Genomic DNA, 21,630 nt, shown 5'->3' on the forward strand with positions numbered 1-21,630 from the left:
TTTGTAAATTGACAGATGGTGACTAGACTTATTGTGATGAATATTTCATAATGTATATAAATATCAAATCACTATGATATACACCTGAAACTACTAGAATATTGTATGCCAATTATACTTCAATTAAAAAAACTACTTACCTAAATTGAGAAGTGCTGAGTCAATGCTCAACCCAACCCAACAATACGTCAGTTCAGTGACAATTTAGCAGAACTGTTGGACTGTCTCAATGTCTCGAAAATTACTATCTCTACCATGGTTTCAAAATCTGTAGTTTTCAGCCCATAAGCATATGACGTTAGCCAGCCAGACTATCTGTGTGGGCAGGTCACACAATGCAGAAGGAAGTGGGAAGGAAGTCCTACCCAGGAGGACCCCTCAATATAACTACTCAGGATCCAATCTTACCGAATAATCAAACACTGTAATTCTGAACCTCTTAACAAAATAACCCAGAAAGCAGCATAACAGAGGGCCCATAAACAAGATACCAGAATCTCTTACACTAGCTTGTCTCTAAAGCAAAAGGATTCACCTTGCATCAAAACAGGGCTTTAGGAATGTTCTTAAAGCAAATATTCCAAACGCCGCTTCTCTGACCATGAAAGCTTAGGAGAAGTTGAGTAGGGTTGGGATTCCTCCCCAAGAGAGATGTGCGGAGAGAGAAGTCTATTTTAAGTTACCCCTACGTGCCAAAAAGAAAACCTAAACAAGCCAAAATAATAGACAAGAACTCAAGAATTTTACCAAGCAGTATAAGTGTTAATCCTTGTTAATTCCTGGCCTGTCTTAAACTGCAATATTGAAAAGATTCAAGTGATCTGTAATTTTCCTTCACAATAAAAACCATCCTAAAATGTATCAGAAATCCAGCTGTGAACTAAAAGGAGGCAAGAATTTTTTGTCCATTTTCTCTATACTGTATAGGTTGAGGCATAAAATTTACTAGACAAAATATACTAGAAGCCTAAAATGAAAATAACTTACACTTTAGGGACTAAATATTTTTCAATAAAAATAAAATGCAAAATCATACGATTATGGGCAAGCTAATATTATGACCTTACATTGAAAAAACATATTTTAATGATCAGATATTTATATCAAGAAAGTTTAAAAAAAAAGATCAGAAAGCAAGTCAGAGGACATAGTAAAGATGACAGGGCACTACAAATTACAAAGTAAAATTTCAGGAGCAGATATATTATTGACAACAACAGTAGCTAACCCTTACACAGTGCTGGCTGTGTGTGCCAGACGCTATTCTCAGTACTTTCCATTTCATCCTTACAACAACCCTATGAAGTAGGAACTACTAATATTATTACTCCCACTTTACAGATAGGAAAACTGAGACACAGAGAGGTTAAATCACTTGCCCAAGATCACACAGCTAGCAGTAGTAGAGTAAGGATGCTAACTGAGAAGTCTCGTTTCAGACGTTTTTTTTTTTTCACTGAGGAAGATTTGCCCTGAGCTAACATTTGTTGCCCATCTTCCTCTTTTTGCTTGAGAAAGAGTCACCCTATGCTAACATCTGTGCCAATCTTCCTCTAGTTTGTATGTGGATCACCACCACAGCATGGCCACCAACGAGTGGTATAGGTCTGTGCCTGGGAATGGAACCTGGGCCACCAAAGTAGAGAGCACCGAACTAAACCACTAGGCCACGGGGCCAGCTCCAGAAGCTTTTTTTTAACTACTATATTCTTCTGCCTAAAGAGATTAAATTGCTATATACAAAGATACTGAGATAGTAAATATGGAAACACTTTGAAAATCAATGCACTATAAAAACATCAAAATTTTAATATTAAATACAGCAGCTGAATTTCTATAGATATTTGAAAGAATATTAAAGGAAAAATAGCTAAGACAATTCTAGCAACTCTGTACTTAGACACTCATTTGTGAATCCAGGTAATATTAAATTGAATGACAGAACTATTCAATAAACTAATGAACTATCCTGAAAGCTTAGAAAATATGGAAAATTCAAGAGAAAAAACAAAACAAAACAATGTCCAACACATACCTGCAATCCCGGTTGCTCCCAGAACAATGGGACAGACCCCCGGATTTGTATGAAGGAAGACACAGAGTCATCTAAGTACACAACCTACAGAGAAAAGCAATATGTAAAATATTTCCACAAAGTCGGTACCTTTGCATTAGAAGGCAAAGTTACTAACATCTGTTGCACACTAGTTATATCTTATGACCCATCTCTTACATACAAAGTGTCCTACAAAATATTCAAAATAGGCTACTAAATAAGTTTGATTTTTTCAATTAGTGATACTTCTCTATATATTAACCAAGAAAATAGTAAAAATATATTGTATAAGAATCACAACTTTTAAAAAGGAATTCCTTTTACATCTCAATATTTTACACACATACTTTTATATTTCATTTAATTTTTTCTTTAGCTTTCTCTGTTTTTTGAAAACTAATTTGAAGAACTGAGTTGGGCTGGGGATATGGCCTGAATTTACAATTGTATAGTTTCATAGCCAAAAACATCATAGCTTTTCATTTTAGATGGTACATATATTCAGCTTTAAGAGTTGGGTTTGATTTAATTTCACAGAAAAACTCTTTTCTTAAGTTGTCTAGAACTATAATTGAGGATTTTTAAATTCAATACCAAAACATAGAGCACTGACAATGCCATGCTAATAAGTAAACTCTTGTTACCTACTTGAAGAGCCATACCTAAGTAAGTTTGTCTCAGGGAAGTTTTTCTTAAGGCCAATAAATAGCCAAGAACAACCATAAAATGACATTACAAATGTCAAGTGAGTTCTGAATCAAATATAAATCTGTTATTCTATCATTTATACAAACTAAGCAAAACAAAACACTCTATACCTGTTCTGTTTCTACAAAATTAGCGACGTGACCATCATCATTTGTTCCCCGGACGTTAAACCTGGTCCCAGCTCGTTCACAGCTTAGTCTGGAAATGAGGCAAGCCTTTGCCTGTTTATGAGCAGCATAAATTGTTCTGATTTCTACTCCCCCACACATGAGGCGTAATAACCAGTCATCACAATTCACACCATAGTGCTTGAGATGCAGGTGCAAAGACTGATTCCTAGCAGAAAAAGAAAGAACTGCATTAGCTTCTTGAGCAGTAGGTAACACAGCGCAAGTTAAAACAGTGCTCCTGGAACATTAATTTTAACGCTATTAAATTAAACAGCACCAAAAATAAATCAATTCATTTACAGTTACTATGCGAGGAATCAGAAGATAGGGCTACAAATGAGATCTCTAGGTATGTGATCCATGGTCCATAGAACAGAAGCATATCTCTTATGTTTTTAGTATCTGCGCCCCATTTCTGTTGCCTTTTATATAAGGTAATTACAACCTAACTTTTCCAAAAAGGATTTCATACAAACATCCCCACCCCACTTTATAAAGCTCTACGTTTTAGGCTTGACTTTTATAAGGCTTTATTTTAATTAATTTAAATAGTCAGATGGCCTAGCAGCTACTGTATTAATGCAAGCCTGGAGTTTTCCATTGCTCCAAATACTTTTAGCATTCTAGGTAACAGATGGTGCTTGGTTTCCAAACTTTTTCAGGGCGAAAGGTTTTATTCAAACAACCAAGCAGAAGCCTGATGATTACAAAACAGACAGAAGCAGAGTCACTGTGGCTAAAGCAGGGACAGGGGTTGGAGTCCTGCCATGTCGGCCATCTTCTCACCCTGCTGACGGCCTCCTGAGGAGCTTCTACTAGAACCTTAGTCCTCCAAAGAACACATGTGAAGCTCCTAACCAATCTACCGCCATGGAGAATATACCACTGTGCAGAAAAACTTCATATCTGGTACTTTCAGATAACAGCATGCCTTACAAAAGTGAAGTTTCTATAATAGTGAAACTTGGTTCTCTGAATTTTAAAACTCTCCTACCATTTTAAATGGGAATCTTTCTTAAGTGCTCTGCACTATCTTGTTGTCTTAAAGGTATAAAAAAAAAAGTAACAGAATTTTCTTGAAGCCTCAGGGTCATTAATATCATTAATATACAGCAATACTGCTAGAGCAATAGTCCCCAACTCCCTCCTTAGGACAGAGGCAGCAGGTGGTGGCCATAAGCAGTTCTGGTAAAGCATCAATAATCCCATCCCTTCTTATCCATTTAAGAAAGCATACTGGAATATAAATGAGTGGTGAGATTACCACTGAAAGTTAAATCCAATGACCACTATTTATTTAAAAAACACAAGGACACAAGCTTCCATACTTTACTATTACCTACACTGATCAGAGGCAAAGCTCAAACCGATTGTGATCCAGTATTTCCAGACACCACAGCTCAGTCTCATGTCATGGCAGAGGTATAAGACACTTACTTGTCCCCAGTGAAATAGAAGCATGATCTTATAGATTTGTTCAGGAAGAGTTTCTCTCTCTGCTGTTAGTTTTCATTTTTCTTTGCTGTCAATGTGTTGCTGTTTTAATTCTATTTAAATTTAATACACAACCCTCAATCAGCAGCAGCTTCAAATCTCTAACACAGTAAAACTACCTGGATTTTATAGGTATTGGCCACTCTCTGGCTACAAAACTTACTTGGCTACATACTGGAAAATATTTCTTCTAAACTGCAAGGGTATTCACAACAGATTCTAAAAGGTTTCATTTTTCTTGTAAAGTGCACCTCAAGAATGCCAATCCTTGGCAGTCCAAAACACATGGGACAAGAAACAAGGGAAATATAGAACCAGAAAACAAGTGATAAAATGGCAGCAATAGGGCCTCATATATCAATAATCACTCTAAATGTTAATGCATTGAACTTCCCAATCAAAAGACACAGAGTGGCTGAATGGATTAAAAAACAAGACCCAATAATATGCTGCCCCTAGGAAATACATCTCAGCTCTAAAGACAAACACAGGCTTAGAGTGAAGGGATGGAAGACGACACTCCAAGCTAATGGCAAACAAAAGAAAGCAGGTGTTGCAATACTTGTATCAGAAAAAGTAGACTTCAAGATAAAAAGGGCAATGAGAGATAAAGAGGGTCAGCCTATAATGATAAAAGGGACACTCCACCAAGAGGATATAACACTTATATATGCACCTAATACAGGAGCACCAAAGTACATAAAGCAACTATTAATTGACCTAAAAGGAGACATTAACAGCCACACAATAATAGTAGGGGATCTTAACACCCCACTTACATCAATGGATAGATCATCCATAGAGAAATTCAACAATAGTGGAACTAAATGAAAAACTAGACCAGATGGACTTAACAGATCCATCCAAAATCAGCAGAATACAGATTCTTCTGAAGTGCCCATGGAACATTCTCAAAGACAGACCCTATGTTGGGAAACAAAGCAAGCCCCAATAAATTTAAGAAGACTGAAATCATATCAAGCATCTTTTCCAACCATAAGCATATGAAACTAGAAATCAACCAAAGAAAAAATCTGGGAAAGTGACAAATATGTGAAGACTAAACAACATGCTACTGAACGACCAATGGATCATTGAAGAAATTAAAGGAGAAATCAAAAAATACCTGGAGACAAATGAAAATGAAAATACACCATACTAACTCATATGGAATGCAGCAAAAGTGGTCCTAAGAGAGAAATTCATAGCAATACAGGTCCACCTTAACAAACAAGAAAAATCCCAAATAAGCAATCTTAAACTACACCTAACAGACTAGAAGAAGAAGAATAGGGAGCCGGCCCGGTGCCGCAGCGGTTAAGTTCACACGTTCTGCTTCTCAGCGGCCCGGGGTTCACTGGTTCGGATCCCGGGTGTGGACATGGCACCGCTTGGCACGCCATGCTGTGGTAGGCATCGCACATATAAAGTAGAGGAAGATGGGCACAGATGTTAGCTCAGGGCCAGGCTTCCTCAGCAAAAAGAGGAAGACTGGCAGTAGTTAGCTCAGGGCTAATCTTCCTCAAAAAAAAAAATAAAAAGAAGAAGAAGAAACAAAGCCCAAAGTCAGCAGAAGGAGGGAAATAATAAACATTAGAGCAGAAATAAATTAAATTGAAACCAAGAAAACAGTAAAAAGGATCAATGAAACAAAGAACTAGTTCTTTGAGACGATAAACAAAATTGACAAACCCTTAGCCAGACTAAGAAAAAAAGAGAGAAGGCTCAAATAAATAAAATTAGAACTGAAAGAGGAGAAATTACAAGAGATACCACAGCAACACAGAGGATTATAACAGAATACTATGAAAAACTATACGCCAACAAACTGGACAATCTAGAAGAAATGAATAAATTCTTAGACTCATACAACCTCCCAAAACCGAACCAAGAAGAAATAGAGAATCTGAATAGACTAATCACAAGTAAGCAGACTGAAATAGTAATCAAAAACCTCCCAAAAAATAAAAGTCCAGGACGAGATGGCTTCTCTGGAGAATTCTACCAAACATTCAAGGAAGATTTAGTACCTATTCTTCTCAAACTATTCCAAAAAATTGAAGAAGACAGAACACTTCCTTATACATTTTATGAGGCCAACATCACCTTGATCCCAAAGCTAGACAAGAACAACACAAAGAAGGAAAATTACAGGCCAATATCGCTGATGAACATAGATGCAGAAATCCTCAACAAAATATTGGCAAACTGAATACAGCAATCCATTAAAAGGATCATACACCATTATCAAGTGGTATTTATACCAAGAATGCAGGGATGGTTCAACATTCACAAAGCAATCAATGTGATACACCACATTAACAAAATGAGGAATAAAAACCACATGGCATCTCAATAGATGCAGATAAAGCATTTGACAAGATCCAACATCCATTTATAATAAAAACTCTCAATAAAATAGGTATACAGAAGGAAACTACCTCAACATAACAAAGGCCATATATGACAGACCCACAGCCAACATTGTACTCAACTGGGAAAAACTGAAAGCCATCCTCTGAGAACAGTAACAAGACAAGGGGTAAAGGGGCACTTATATACAGTGACTGACAAATAACAATGTACAACTGAAATTTCACAAGGTTATAAGCTATTACAACCTCAATAAAACAAAAAAATAAATTAAAAAAATAAAGAATGCCAATACCTAGCAAAATTGCAAAATTTTAAACTGAGCAAAATTCACCAGCGGTGTTTTAGCCTTCCCTTTGTTCAATCTGCCTCCTGCTGGATAAACTCCTTCAATCTGTACCTAAATTTGCCCCTACTTCCACCCTTAATTGAATGGAATGAGATGAATTATTCCTACTGATTACACTTAGTAATTACACTTGATTGCTGACCATTTAGGCAATGCATCAGCACCTGCTTGGACTTCTAATTATGGCAGGAAAGCTTTGCTCTCTCAAGCTAAGGAATCTGGAGTACGAATGAGGAGGGAAAAAAACGGTAAGGACAGTTGCCCTAAGCCCAGCTGCAACACCTTTACCTTTTTCAGGGATGTTAATGTCTCTTCCCTCAGAAAAAGCGTAGGGTTGACATGAGCAGACAGGACTCCATATCCACTCATCCAAATCACAACCTCCCCTCCCCGCCCCCCACCATCGTCTACTCCCTTGCCAGGCTCCAAGTTTCTGACTACAATGCTCTACAACCTTTTTTCATTCTGCCCTCCCTTCTCCCCCATGTCACTACTCTGGGCCAAGACAATTCCATGTGAGCTAGAGGGTGACCAAGCTGTTGCTCTCAGGTTAGTTTCCTAGCCTAACGCTGTTGCTGACCTTGAGCCCTCTGACACCCAGGGCAAAAAGGTCAGAACTGAAAGTGCTACTCCAAGGTTATACACGTAGCTGGCCAATTGGGAGGGAGAGAAAATATACGAGGGAATATCTTGAATCTGAACTACTGAGGGACGCTGAGAGCAGACAGTTCTGGACTTTGGCCTTAGAACATATGTAAATATAATAAAACATAATTTGTACATTGTATTAAGGAAAAAAGTCAACACCAACACTGATTGTGGACAAGAGAACAACTATACTAGAAATATGGTCTGCTCCAATAAAGCAATACTAAGTCTAGTCATGTGTTCTGCTTACCATTTGTGCATACTTAGAATATAGCACATTTATGCACAATCGTGAAATAGATCACACTTACCTACTTAAGCCTTATTTTATTATAATACTACACTTTATCCTAGTATACTACTACTCCATAGTCTGTTGCTCTTAAACCAAGATCATCTACTTAACAACCTTAAAATTAAAAATGATAAGGGAACGTTGGCTTAGAAAGGCAATACTGCCAGAGACAAGATCTCAAAACTAAGAATAGTAAATATGAGTAATGTAATTCTCTTACAACGAATTCATTCCTAATTTTCAAATAAACATTTTAAATACATTTTTGAAATGAAAGGTCAGTCTAGATCAAGGACAGTAAGTGGATTTCATGACACAGGACAACGTCAATAAACTGAGAGTGGATGCCTGCTATGCTCTGCAGAGCATTCTGGAGCAGGCAAGAGTGGTGTGCTCAATCAGCAATGCCCAACCCTGTGTCTCCAAAAATAACTATTAAACCTACTATGCCCCAAATCACCAAGCTACTGCACAGCACATGATTACAAAGGGAAAAAATGTAACACAACTCACCAGAAAAATCTATTATCAGTTGTGTGTTCTTGCATGCTACGGTGTGCATTAAGACTCAGATCTAAACTGACTCCAGATGCAGACCATGCAAAATAAAAGTTTCCTGAATTCAAAACTTTTCGCACTTCTGAAATGCGGTCCTCATCTGAAGAATCAATTCGTAGTGATATAAATTCAGTGGAAGTAACTCGGAAAACTTCAGATTCTTGAATTTTTCCAACAGACATACATCCAGTGACTAGGACCAGATAATGTAACATAGTATCACCTGCAAAAAACAAAGATTTAATTGGATGAAAAGTCCCAATGTTTCTCAAGCTATTCAAAGTTCCTTTCAACTTTCTTCTGTGTCTCCATCTTTTTAAATCTGACATTGTGGTTATTTTAAACTTATCAGGGACACGTTTAAGTTCATAACTAGATTTTGGCAAAAGTTGAAAAAAATCCTTGTTTACATACATTTAGTATAACGAAACATTTAAACATTAACAGAATAATCTCACATTTATGACACAGTTCCTCTATTTAATATGAGGCTATACAAAATTTACCAAATAAAAAAATGCATGTGTTATCTTCCCTACCTTTCCTCTATTTGTTTGATCGTTAGGAAGTTCAGATAAGACAATGAATGTAAGAGTTCTTTGTAAATGGTAAAGTTGGAGAAATGATATGTAAACATGAGCTGATGATGACCAAATGGGGCAAAAAGTCCCTGGTAACAATTTATAAAGCAATTTAGTTTAGAAAAATTCATAGAGATTTAGTCCATCTAATTTTGACAAAAATCCTATGAAATTAGTATGAAGGTAGAATTCAGCAGTGGTGTACTTTGAGCAAAGATTTGGACGTAGGCAGAAGTGGCCCTGAATATCAGCTCCACTACTTATTATCTGTAAGAACTTCAGTGTGTTAACATAGCCATCTGAGATATTCTCCCTTATGAAATAGGATTAAAACAACCTGAGATATCCTCCCTTATGAAAGGGGATTAAAACAAATCTCTCTGGGCCATGAGGATTACCTAAGACAGTATTAGTTAGACACCTAGGCCCATATCTTCACATGTGATAAATTCATAACAAATGGCAAATCTCCATTTTATGGACCAGTGCTCCTCAAAGTATGTTCCATGAACTGTCACCAGTTCACAATGAGAAAAGGTGTGTGTTCCAGAATGGGAATCAACTACATCAAGTTCACAGTTTGGTATAGCTGACATTTTTTTTTTTTCCCATAGTAAGACTTTATCAATGAAGGAAGAAGCCATGTGTTGATTTGCATGATGGTGCAAGCTCCTTATCACAGACCAATAACAAAACAGTTCATGGAATGGTACCAGTCCTTGGGCCATACTTCAAGGTGACATCATTATAGATAATCTAACTGGTAATCACAAAGGTTACTTTGCAGCCCATGGTGAAATTAAATGGCAGAGGCAGGCTCAAACTGAGACCTTCTGAACACAAAATAGATGTCCTTTCCACTATAAACCAGGGAAATCAGTGTGGTTCCCACGGACATCTTTTCCTAAATCCACTAAAGCAAAGGAAAAGGTCACTGCCCTGATTTTCTCCTTGGACAACTGATACCAGTTTCTTAAAGTGTTCAAACAGGATGCTGTCTCTAGAACTTAAAATCACCAGAGCCTGAGCATGGAGCATGCCCTTTTGGGCAGGAAACATTATCCCAAGATTGGCTTAATTAAGGGTTAGAAGATGTTACCACACTTATAGCTCCAACATGGAGTCTGAAATCATACATAGGTAGTCTCTCTCAAATTCTTAAAATTACAAAAATAGAAATGAAAAAGTAAGTTATATTTAATAATAAACTTACCAAGATTTAATCGTAAAACACCTAAGAGTCCATAAGCATCCAGTACTTTGGAGTATGTACCCTTGATTGCCTCTTTTTCTGCAGATGCTACAAAAAAAAAAGTTTTAGGGTAAGAAAAACAACCCAAAACATCAGATTCTATTTAGCTATAAAAGAGTTTCAACCAAAATTTTCTAAATCTAAATCTGATATTCTTAACATAAATGTATTGCATAAAATATTTTTTCAAACTGGTAACTTAATTGTTCTTTCCAAAGAATTAACAAATTATTCCAGCACCATCTATTAATTAATCCATCCTCTCCCACTGACCTGAAGTACTACCTTCAACAATATTCACGTTTTGGAAGTTGCTTTTCAATTTTCTTCTCTGTCTCACTAATCTGTTTGCTTACTCTCAATATCAGTAACACCCTGTGTTATGACTTCCCCTATAGGACAACACCCAACTCCTTAACAAGGAATCTTCCAGAATCCGGCCTCAACATATCTTTTCTGCTTCATTTTTCATTTCTCTCCTCTTTCTCCCACCCTAAGCATCCTATGCCCTAATCGCAGTAAACTCTCACCATTGCCCAAACACTTTCACTTTCACACCTTTGCACAGCAATCTAGCTTCTGCCTGCAAGGCTTTACTCCAACCTTTGCCTCTTGGCAAAATTCTTTTCACCACATAAAAATATAGGCACACAGTCACTTTCTGGAAACCTTTCTTTACTTCTCCAGGCACAGTTCTTTCAGAGTGCTCCCTCTTCTTGATGCCAAAACATTTTATATATACTCATCACTTGTCTTTCCCATTAGCCAGCCTGCTCCCTGAGGGTAGGAACTATCCTATTCCTCCTTTTATCCCTGACACTTAGAATCATGCTTGACACACAGAAGATTGAGTAACGTTTAAACAAGGGAAACTAATGTCAATCCTTGACCACACAGTTTAGCACAGGAACAGGGGAATCTTCAGTGTGGCCTTTGTCTTGATCAGTTTCTTCTGCCATAAAGTTAATGTTATCTTGCTAAACATAACCCACAGAATAATTTCCCTAGGGCAGGCTGCTGTGGTTGTTCTACTGAGAAAAAAACAAAAAACAAATCTTGAAGCTTCACAGGAAAAACCTTCCTACTTCTTAGCAAATACAAATTAAAAATTTGACAAAGAACCAAAGAAATATAAGCCACAGCTAGTATCTTACAGGAAAATGACAACACATTCTAAAGCCTAGAAATCCAGAAAGGTCTGATCCTCTTTCTCATTCTGTCCTTTCCCTTCCAGTTCTTTCCTCCTCTACTGCTCTCCCTTTTCCACTCTCCGCACCACACCCCCCCAACTCACCTCCTGGCTGATGGGTTCAATCCTCGTTTACCTCATATCTCTTACGCTTAGCCCCTTTTCCCTATCCTCTTTCATCTACGACATAGAATTCCAGTACATGTTGGCAATACTGGTATGTTCCACATTAGAAAAGCATGTAAGCAGACCCTTATGGCCTTTCCACTTCCTACCAATCTCTATTGCTAACAAAAGGGCTATCTTTGGGCCAGCCAGGTGGTGTAGTGGTTAAGTTTGTGCGCTCCACATCCCGGTACAGACCTACACATCCCTCATCCAGCCACGCTGTGGCGGCATCCCATATACAAAGTAGAGGAAGATTGGCACAGACGTTAGCTCAGGAAACATCTTCCTCAAGCAAAAAGAGGAAGACTGGCAACAGAAGTTAGCTCAGGGCCAATCTTCTTCACAAAAAAAGGGGGGTAGGCTATCTTCTCAGCCTACTGCTTTGCCTGATACTCTTTAGTACTTGGCATTAGAGATCTTTCCTTTGCCTTGAAATTCTTCTCTAAGGTTCTACAGACCTTCTCACTTTCCTTGCCTGTTTCACCTCTTCTCAGACCATCTATGCTGACACTGTTTCCTAGTTATCCCACTTCTGCCTTCAAATGAGTTGTGCTCTGCTGGTTGACAATGACTCAATTAATCACTCAACTAGCTGACACCGTCACAATTCTCTAATAGGTTTATTATTAGGTGTGGACCTTTATCTTTATCAGACTGCCCCATATGAAATTAGGGAGTGGAGAAGACTTCACCAAGCCATTAAAGTTACAGAGATTTCTATTTCATTCTGCATTCCTAGAGTTCCTATTATTATTATTATACCATGTTTATAGAATAGTTACTCCTAACATTCAATGACAAGGAACACAAAGGTAAAACATCACAACAGAAATTTTAACTATGTTTTATAAAGCAAAACAGGATTGCCTTCCCCTAAATACTGCCTCGTTAAGACTTCCACAGGTACACAAAAGCCAAGGTTAGAGATTTGTTATCTCTCTGATGACAGAGGCATGGCTTCCAGGGGAAATATTCCAGAGTTTTACAAGTTACATACCATATGCATTTACAATACCATCACTAGCACAGTAAGATAGAAATTATTAGGGGTATCACTTTCAGCAGGAATCATTTGGGTTCAAATACCAGCAGCTAGTAAGAGTTAAAAAGAAAAAATATATATATATTTTTTTAAAGATTTTTTTATTTTTTCCTTTTTCTCCCCAAAGACCCCCGGTACATAGTTGTGTATTCTTCGTTGTGGGTTCTTCTAGTTGTGGCATGTGGGACGCCGCCTCAGCGTGGTTCGATGAGCAGTGCCATGTCCGCGCCCAGGATTCGAACTAACGAAACACTGGGCCGCCTGCAGCGGAGCGCGCGAACTTAACCACTCGGCCACGGGGCCAGCCCCAGAAAAAATACTTTTAACATTGTCATCATCTTCCCTTAGAAAACAAAGTCATTTTATAACTTAAATTACCATGCAACAAAATGTTCTCTTCTAATAACGCATAATAATTACCTTTTCGTTAACTGTGCTCTAAATATATGAATATATCATGTCTCTCAGGCCCAATGAAGACTCACCTATTAGACTGTCACCTGATTCAAACATGACAAACAAACATGTCATGCTGCTTAGTTATTGATGCTTTTGTCTTATATTCTGAGACTCAGGAAACATGACAGACACACACACATGCACACAATTTGAACGAACAGCGTATATTCTTAGATAAAAGGATGCTAAAGGAAAGGAAAAGTAATTCAAAGAATAGATGAGATGTCATTTTTCCCTGCCAGGAATTTTTTGGTTTCTCCTCAAAATATTAAATGAAACATAAAAATTATTTTTAGAGGGACAAATACTGTTTTTCAACTGAGGTACCTGTGTATTGTTTCCATGATGATTAGGACAGTAACTAACACTGGGGGCTAGGGATTTTTCATGAATTATTCAATTTTCACAAGAACCCCATGAGCAAAACTACTACTCTTTCCATTTGACATATAAGGAAACAGGCTTAGAGAGGTTACCAACTTGCCAAAGCTTAAACAGCCAGAGTCAGAGAATGCAGCTTCGGGAGGGAGGGGCTTTGTCTAGTTCACTGCCCTATCCCCAGCAGCCTTGCTCAGGGCCTGGCACTCAAGAGGAGTTCAATAATTCTATGTTCAGTGAATGGATGAATGAAATTTCAGAGCCATAAGCATTTTTAACTCTAGACACTTCCAATCTCCTAAGAGAAAATGGAGTGTTTTCTTCCTATGTATCTTTTTTATCTAAAGGACTGTAGGTAAGTTTTCCTGTTTTTCCACATATGCTTCAGAGGTTTGGCGAAGAACGGAGGAAGGTCCTCGGAAGGCTGTTGGAGCCCCGGTAGAGTAAGAAGGATGGCCTGTGCATGGAGATGAAGCCAGAGGGAGGGAAGAGGGCATCTACTTGCGGGGAGGGGCAGCCTGGCCCAAGACAATTGAAGTCTGAGTGGAGTGACAGGGGTGTTGTCTACCCAGAGACGTTGAGAGCAGCCTGGCATAGTATGCTGGAACTTGAGAAGGGTGGGGAGGGAAGGGTGCACCGGGGGGAAGCCCAGGGCAGGGTGTTGGAACCCCAGAGAAATGAGAAAGGCATCCGTGTGAAGGAGCAGGCTGCAGTGGCAATAGGAGAGTAGTTATATACAGTGGAATGATCAAGGATCCTGGGAGCCAGGTTTCTCATTGTCACAGAAGAGGAATGCAAACACGGAAAGAGAGAAAACTCGAATGGACACTGCAGTGTTGACAGGAACTGGAGTTACCAGTGTCAATTCACAGTTTTGTAGACAGACAGACATAGATACAAATGAGTGTGCATAATTATATATAGACACACATACATACTTACATATTCTCCTTAGCTCTATCCATTGACACGACCTGCAATCAGCAATACACCAGTGGCAATGAGCATACCTAGTAGCCAGATCTTGTTTTCTAATACCATTCTCCACCAAAAGGAACTAGGACTCCTTGGAGAAATGGCTGATTCCAGAGCAAGGGCAGGGATAAAATGAGGCTGAAACATATTCTTGTGCCAGGAAGTAAGGGTGTATTCAGAGAATGCAGACGTGAGAAAAATGCAGAAGCCATCTTGAAGGAGCTTCTACTGGCAAAATCTGGGACAATTTGAGCATCAAAATAAATTATAAGAGAAACAGATTATAACTCAATGAATAAGCCCATAAATTGAAAGTGTGAAGAGAAATGGGATAGTACACAGTCTCGATGCACTTTACCTCCAAACATTTACTAATTCTGAAGGGAAAAAGGGCCTGCCAGAGCCACCTGGCAGACACCACCTTAACCCAAGTAATCAAAGTGAACACCAACAGTAATGGGACATGTGAAAACTGAGTGCCACCTGACAGGACACAATGAAAAGAACACAGCACCACTTCTGTAATATTCCTGTCAAGATGTATAACCTGAATCTGAGCATGAGGAACCATAAGACCCAAGTGAACCATAAGAAGCCAAGTGAAGGACATTCTACAAAACAACTGGCCTTCATTTTCAAAAGCTGTAAAGTCATAAATGCCAAAGACTTAGGAATTTTTCCAGATTTAAGGAGACTAGAGAGACATGACAACTAAATAAAATGTATAAAATTGAACTGGATCCTTTTGCTATGAAAGACATTGTTGGACAAGTGATGACCTTCAATGGAGTCTGAGGATTAGACAACAGTAAGGTATCAACAGCAATTTTTTTATGGTTATATTGTAGTTATGCAGGAGAACATCTTTCTAAGAAATATGTAATAAAGTATTTAGGGGTGATAGAGCATCATGTCAGCAACTTACTCTTAAATAGTTCAGAAAAAAAGTTCTTTGTACTGAACTTCAACTTTTCTGTATGGTTGAAATTGTTTCAAAATTAAAAAAAATTAAATGTAATCAGCAAAAATAAATTTTAAAAATACATGTGCATCTTCCTAAATTAAGAAGCTTTTATCTCTAAATGTCACTAAGATAAACTCTTATAATACCATGCTATCCCCTCCCCATATACTTTTTTTAATGGGGAAAAGAAAGACTCTTATTTTATGGAGCTCCATGAAATATAGAGAAACATGAGAAATGATGTAAGAGGGAGGAACCTAATTAAATTATTGTCCCATTTCTCTGGTAATTTTATTCTAGAAAATAATTTGAGAATCCTCCAGTATAAAGAGATTACTTAAAATAAGAAAGCCATAATGCTTTAAAATAATGTGTATAACCTTTACATAAAACAGTATTTGTAAATACTTTACTCAATCCATCCTCATCTTTCTTTTTCCCTTAATACTCCCCCCTTGCGTCCCATGCTTCGGCCAAAATGAATACCACATTGCCCCTTCCACATGCTCCACATTCCTTTCCCTCTCTTCCTTTGTTCCCATTATTCTTTCCATCTGGAATACCCTTTAGCCATCTTTGCGTTTCCAAATATTACCCATCTTTCAAAATTTAACTAGATGCCACTTTCTTCCTGAAGTTGTCCCTGATCACTCTGGCTGGAAGAATATCTCTTTGTTCTCTCTGATTTATACCACAGACACCTGTATATTAATCGCAATAGAAACTAGGTCTCATTTCTTTATATCTAATAGCAACCTAACACAGAAACTTTGAACACTGCAGCTGTTAAGTATTCATCTAATAGACAAAAATAAATTGAGAGCTTGCAGCACAAAAGGGAATGTTTTGTTAGTTTTAAAATAATACATAAAAAGATAAACATTTTACCTTACCATTGATAGTATCTGAATGCTCTATCATTATTGAAGTTGAACAATTCTTCATAGTAATGTCTGGAAATTTTCAAATGTGCTGTCTGCGGTGGGGTGTGAGGGTGGGAGTTGGAAGGTGAGGGTGAGAAATACAGGTATTGTTAAAGGACTGCTAACCAGGGTTTAACTAGTGTTGTTTATAAATGGCAGGGTGTGTGGAGAGCTCAGAGGAAACTAAAGAATGAGCAGAAATGAGAGTTCAGGTGATATGGTGATACAGAAGGAAGCTCAGGTCACTCCGTATGAGTGTCGTCTTTCAAGGTATCTCCTGTGCATTCAATGAGCGGAATAGACTGTTATTTGTAGAGACGTTTGTATTTTTTTTCTCCTCTTCATGTTGGTGTTTTTAAACAAACAAAATGTTAGGAAAAACAAACCTTTCTTTTTACAAGTTACTGATTTCAACCACAAGTAGGTATGAGTGTCCAAGAATACCACTGTTGGGGGAGTAACTCTGAGCCCATCAAGATCTTCAGCAGCTCGGCTGAGGTAAGGAGGGCTGTGTCTCTGTAGCTTCCCAGGAAGGTGAACCTGACTTCTGAAGTTACTCCTGTGACACCACAGGGATCAGTGGTACCTAACTAGCTCAACAGCTTATTTTAAAAGGGAAAACTCTTCTCGTGTCACATTCAACACTTTCTTTCAATCATGCTTTAAACCTTTTCTTAGTCTTCAATCTAACGTCAACACACATTTCCTGAGAACACAAAGCTATCTTAAGCATAAATTTACAATTAACAGCTATATTTTTTAACACATCTTCACAACATTAGAACCGATAAAGTGAAGGCCCAGTGATTCTAGCCCTAGTGAATATATAAATATGAATAAGGTCAGAAAATAGAATTCAAAGCAAAATAAAATATGTGCCATAAACATTTATTCCTATAAAAATATTTATGGATGAAATTAAATGACATTTGAGATTTACTTCAAAATAAATGGGGAGTGGGAGACAGTGGATAAGAGATACAGATAAACCCAAGTTAATGTGTTAATAATCCTTGATACTAGTTAATATCATGAGTTAATAATCCTTGAGGCTGGGTGACAGACACATGGGAATCAATGACAATCTTCTCTCTTCTTTGATGAATGTTCGATACCTCCCAAAATAAAATGGTAAAATTTATTTTGACAACATTCTTTGGCATACTGGATAAATTCACAAAAGAGAGAAGACAAGATAATGCTGGCCAGCCAGTGAGAGAGCAGAGGCGACAGGAATTCTAAGCGATCAGAGAGGTACTTTCTTCCATCTACCCTAGCCCAGAGGTGTATTAGTCAAAAGTTCAACGGACATTGGGACTTTTACAAACTTGGAAGAGAGCAATTAAGTCCTACAACCTTGAGAATGGCTCCATGGCCCGCTCTTCCCAAAGCTATCATATATTCATCAAGTAATAAATATACAATAAATTGGGAAAGGAAAAGCCTTGGCAATTCCAGAATGCAGACCCTAGGAAGGATAAACGTTGCTATACCCTGTCATAAATGCTTTCCTTCATTCATTCTAAATAGCTTAGCTTTAATATCCTACTCTGTTGAAACTATCCTTGGAAAATAATAAGCTCACCTTTGCTCATCACAGAAGAGATTAAGAAACTTTTAAAACTACATAAAGCCAGGAGGTAGTGATATCCTATAACTTAATTCGGATAACTTATTCATTATTTTAGCTCTGTGCATGTTGTCAAAGTTCTTTTAACTGAAAGCAAATTCATGACTGAAAGCACACCTAACCTACAACATTTCCTATTTCAGCTAGAGGAAAGTAATGAAAACAGAAGCTGTAGAGATGACCTATTTATAGGCTACAGAAAACATTCAGAGTATAAATATATCAATTGTTTCCTATCAAAATTCAACAAACTAATTGTTCTCTATCACAGTATTCAACACCATTCTTTGCTAGAGTGACTTACTTTTATAGCACTATGTCATATGACATAACTGGCATTATTCAGCATTGTTGGTATTACATCCTCCATTCTCAAATCAGTATTTAAGGCAAATAATGAAGCCTAAGATCAGACTATGGAAATTCAGGCAAAAACATAATCATATACCGACTCCTTACTTTTCATGAGCTGTGACCCTAAAACAGAGGCTTATTAAACACAGAATAATGGTCACATGGTGATCACACCTGAATTGCTAACTCCACCATCTGAATGAAAAGAAACAAAATTAACTTATTACCTAAGATCATCAGATAATTTAAAAGTCATTTGTTTTTAATTTAAGTGATATTTTGAGGATTAAATTTAAATGTAACTTTCTCTAACTTGTGATGAATTACAATAATTCAAACTAAATAATTAAGCTACCCAGTGAAGGTCCTGCTATCCAATGTCAACATCCTACTGTGGCTCAAATCTTCTAAATGGGGAATAGACCATCTTTCTTTAGCTGATACAGAAAACCAAGCTAAAGAAAGTCAATAAGAATGTGAAAACAGGATTACAAATTAGTACGATCTTCCTAGAATCACAATTTGCCTGTGGTTGCATGCACGGCAGTTTGTGGTCAGCTTATTTGCATGCAGGTAGCACTTTGGTGTAGTACCAGAGGGCCTCTAGTCAGAGAATCCTAGAGATCATGCAGTCCAAGCTACTCATTTTCAGAAGAAAAAGACTAGAGTTTAGGTGATTCATCCAAGATCATATAACTAGCTGGCAGTAAAGCCTCTTTCCATTTCACCATACATAAAGAGAAAAATTATTTTAAAAGGGAAAGGTTTACTTTGTATAATAATTAAAATTCCAGCTGAGAGACAGTAAACTATGAAAATTAATGTTCTGTATAAACTACACATTCCAAACTTGCCAACATTTCAAAATATAAATAACCTCTTACTCACTCATGCAACAAATATTTACTGAATGTCTACCATGTAACAGGACCCTCACAAGGTTCTGGGAATAAAAAAGGTCAGTGCCCCAATACCTTCTATTAGGAAGAAGCATTTTTTAAATCCTACAAATGCAAAATTATAAATTCTAGTAAGTACTATGATGAAGTTCCAACGGACTGCAACAGTAGGACTGAATTTAAAATGGTTTGTTGGGGGAGGGTAGTGGTTAGAAGAGGCCTGCCTGCCTGAGGAAGTGATCTGTAAGCTGAGACCTAAAGAATAAACAGGAAGTTAGCCAAATGAGGCATGGGGCAAAAATGTTCTAGGCAATATACACATACCCTGTATGACCCAGCAATTCCATTCCCAAGAATATACCCAACAGAAAAGTGCAGATATGTTACCAAAAGACATGTACAAGGATGTGCATACTAGTGTCACTCATAATAGAAAAAACTGGAAATAAAGCAAATGTCAACAGAACAAATACTGGACTATTCATATAATGGAATACTACATAGCAATGAAAATGAATAAACTACTGCCATATGCTACAACGTGGATGATCTCCCATATATAACATTGAGTGAAAGAAGCCAAACACAACAGAATACATATTGAATGCTTCCATTTAGGTTAAGTTGAACACCAGATAAAACTAATCTATGATGTAAGAAGTGAGGACAGTGATTATCTTTGCAGATCATGGTGGAGATAATAACTGGGAAAGAACATGAGGGAATCTTCTGAAGAGCTAGTGATAATTTTCTATTTCTCAACCTGGTAGTGGTAACATAGGTATGTTCACTCTACAATAATTTATCAAGTTGTACGTTTATGATTTACATACTTTTCTCATGTGTGAAGAAGTTTATTTTAAAAAATAAAATTTTAAGCAGAAGGAACAGCATATGTGAAGACCCTGAGACCAGAAAGAATTTGGTACATTCAGAACCTTTCAAAGAAGGCCAATGTGGCTGAAACACAGAAACCAAGAGGCAAAAAGCCTAAGACTGAAGATGGAGGCAGGAACTCGCTGATTTTATTGTGTGCATTTTAAAGAGTTTGGAATTTAACTTCAGTAGCCAACCACTGAAGGGTTTTAAGCAGGGCAACAATACGATCTAAACTGTGTTTTTAAAAAGAGGAGAGTGGGTGAGGGAGTGGAAGCAGGGAGGCTATAATAACAGTCCAAGAAAGAGACTCCAATGGCTTGACTGGGGTAGAAACAGCTACAACAATGAAGTGAATGGACTCTCAATGAAATTAGGAGGTTGAGCTGACCGGATCTGGTAAGAATGTGTGAAGTGAGAGAGAAGGAGGTGTAGACAGTGATTCTTAAGTTTTGGGTTAAACAACTAGGTGGATGGAGTAAAACCCACTGAAATAAGGAAGACTGAATGAAGAGGGGGTTTGAGGTCAGCCCGGTGGTGCAGCCGTTAAGTTTACATGTTCCACTTCGACAGCCTGGGCTTTTGCCGATTTGGATCCCAGGTGCGGATCTACACACCACTTGTCAAGCCATGCTGTGGCAGGCATCCCACATATAAAATAGAGGACGACAGGCACAGATGTTAGCTCAGGGCCAGTCTTCTTCAGCGAAAAGAGGAGGATTGGCAGCAGATGTTAGCTAAGGGCTAATCTTCCTCAAAAAAAAAAAAAAGGAGGATCTAGTTTGAAGGAATGCAGTAGTCAATGTGACTGTCCACCCCGTATCTACTCCAACCCCTCCTTATTATGTAGCCACCATACAGGTTGGGATATTATGGGAACTCAGACAATCATTGTAATTTCTATCTTCTTTTGCCCATCATCTGCTTGATTCAAATAGTACATGATATCCCTGTAGCCATAGCAGCTGGTTCAGGAACAGACACAAAACTCAAAATGATCCACTAAAAGGGGAAGTGCATTTTCATTTTGTGGGTTCTAACCCATTATCTCAGTTTGAAAAAGCTGGATCTCGACTGTGCCATCCAAAGCAAATAATTATTCTACCTAGATCTGTATCAGTCCCACACAGTTTTGCAACATCTACAAATCTGATAACCATACTGTCTACCCCATTCTCCAAGAGAATGATGAAACTGTTAAACAAGATGGGCCAGACATATCCTCAATGTTGACCAAGGACAGACCACTAATGAGCACTAATGTACAATCAGCTAGAAATTTACTTAAT

General features: G+C 37.8%; 1 protein-coding gene across 50 annotated transcripts in view; it reads right to left on the reverse strand.

Annotated features, from left to right (window-relative positions):
* The window catches only part of SYNJ1 (synaptojanin 1), an 88,298-nt gene that overhangs the window by 56,183 nt on the left and 10,485 nt on the right, over positions 1-21,630 (reverse strand). For all 50 annotated transcript variants that reach the window (XM_070597148.1, XM_070597153.1, XM_070597162.1 and 47 more), the window contains exons 3-6: positions 10,446-10,532; positions 8,607-8,874; positions 2,875-3,100; positions 2,036-2,119 (exon numbers count right to left, since the gene is read on the reverse strand). In XM_070597148.1, the coding sequence (XP_070453249.1) occupies positions 2,036-2,119; positions 2,875-3,100; positions 8,607-8,874; positions 10,446-10,532 (665 nt within the window). The remainder of the gene's footprint in view (positions 1-2,035; positions 2,120-2,874; positions 3,101-8,606; positions 8,875-10,445; positions 10,533-21,630) is intronic.

This window comes from Equus przewalskii, chromosome 27, assembly GCF_037783145.1.
Source record: "Equus przewalskii isolate Varuska chromosome 27, EquPr2, whole genome shotgun sequence".
NCBI classification, from domain to species: Eukaryota; Metazoa; Chordata; class Mammalia; order Perissodactyla; family Equidae; genus Equus; species Equus przewalskii.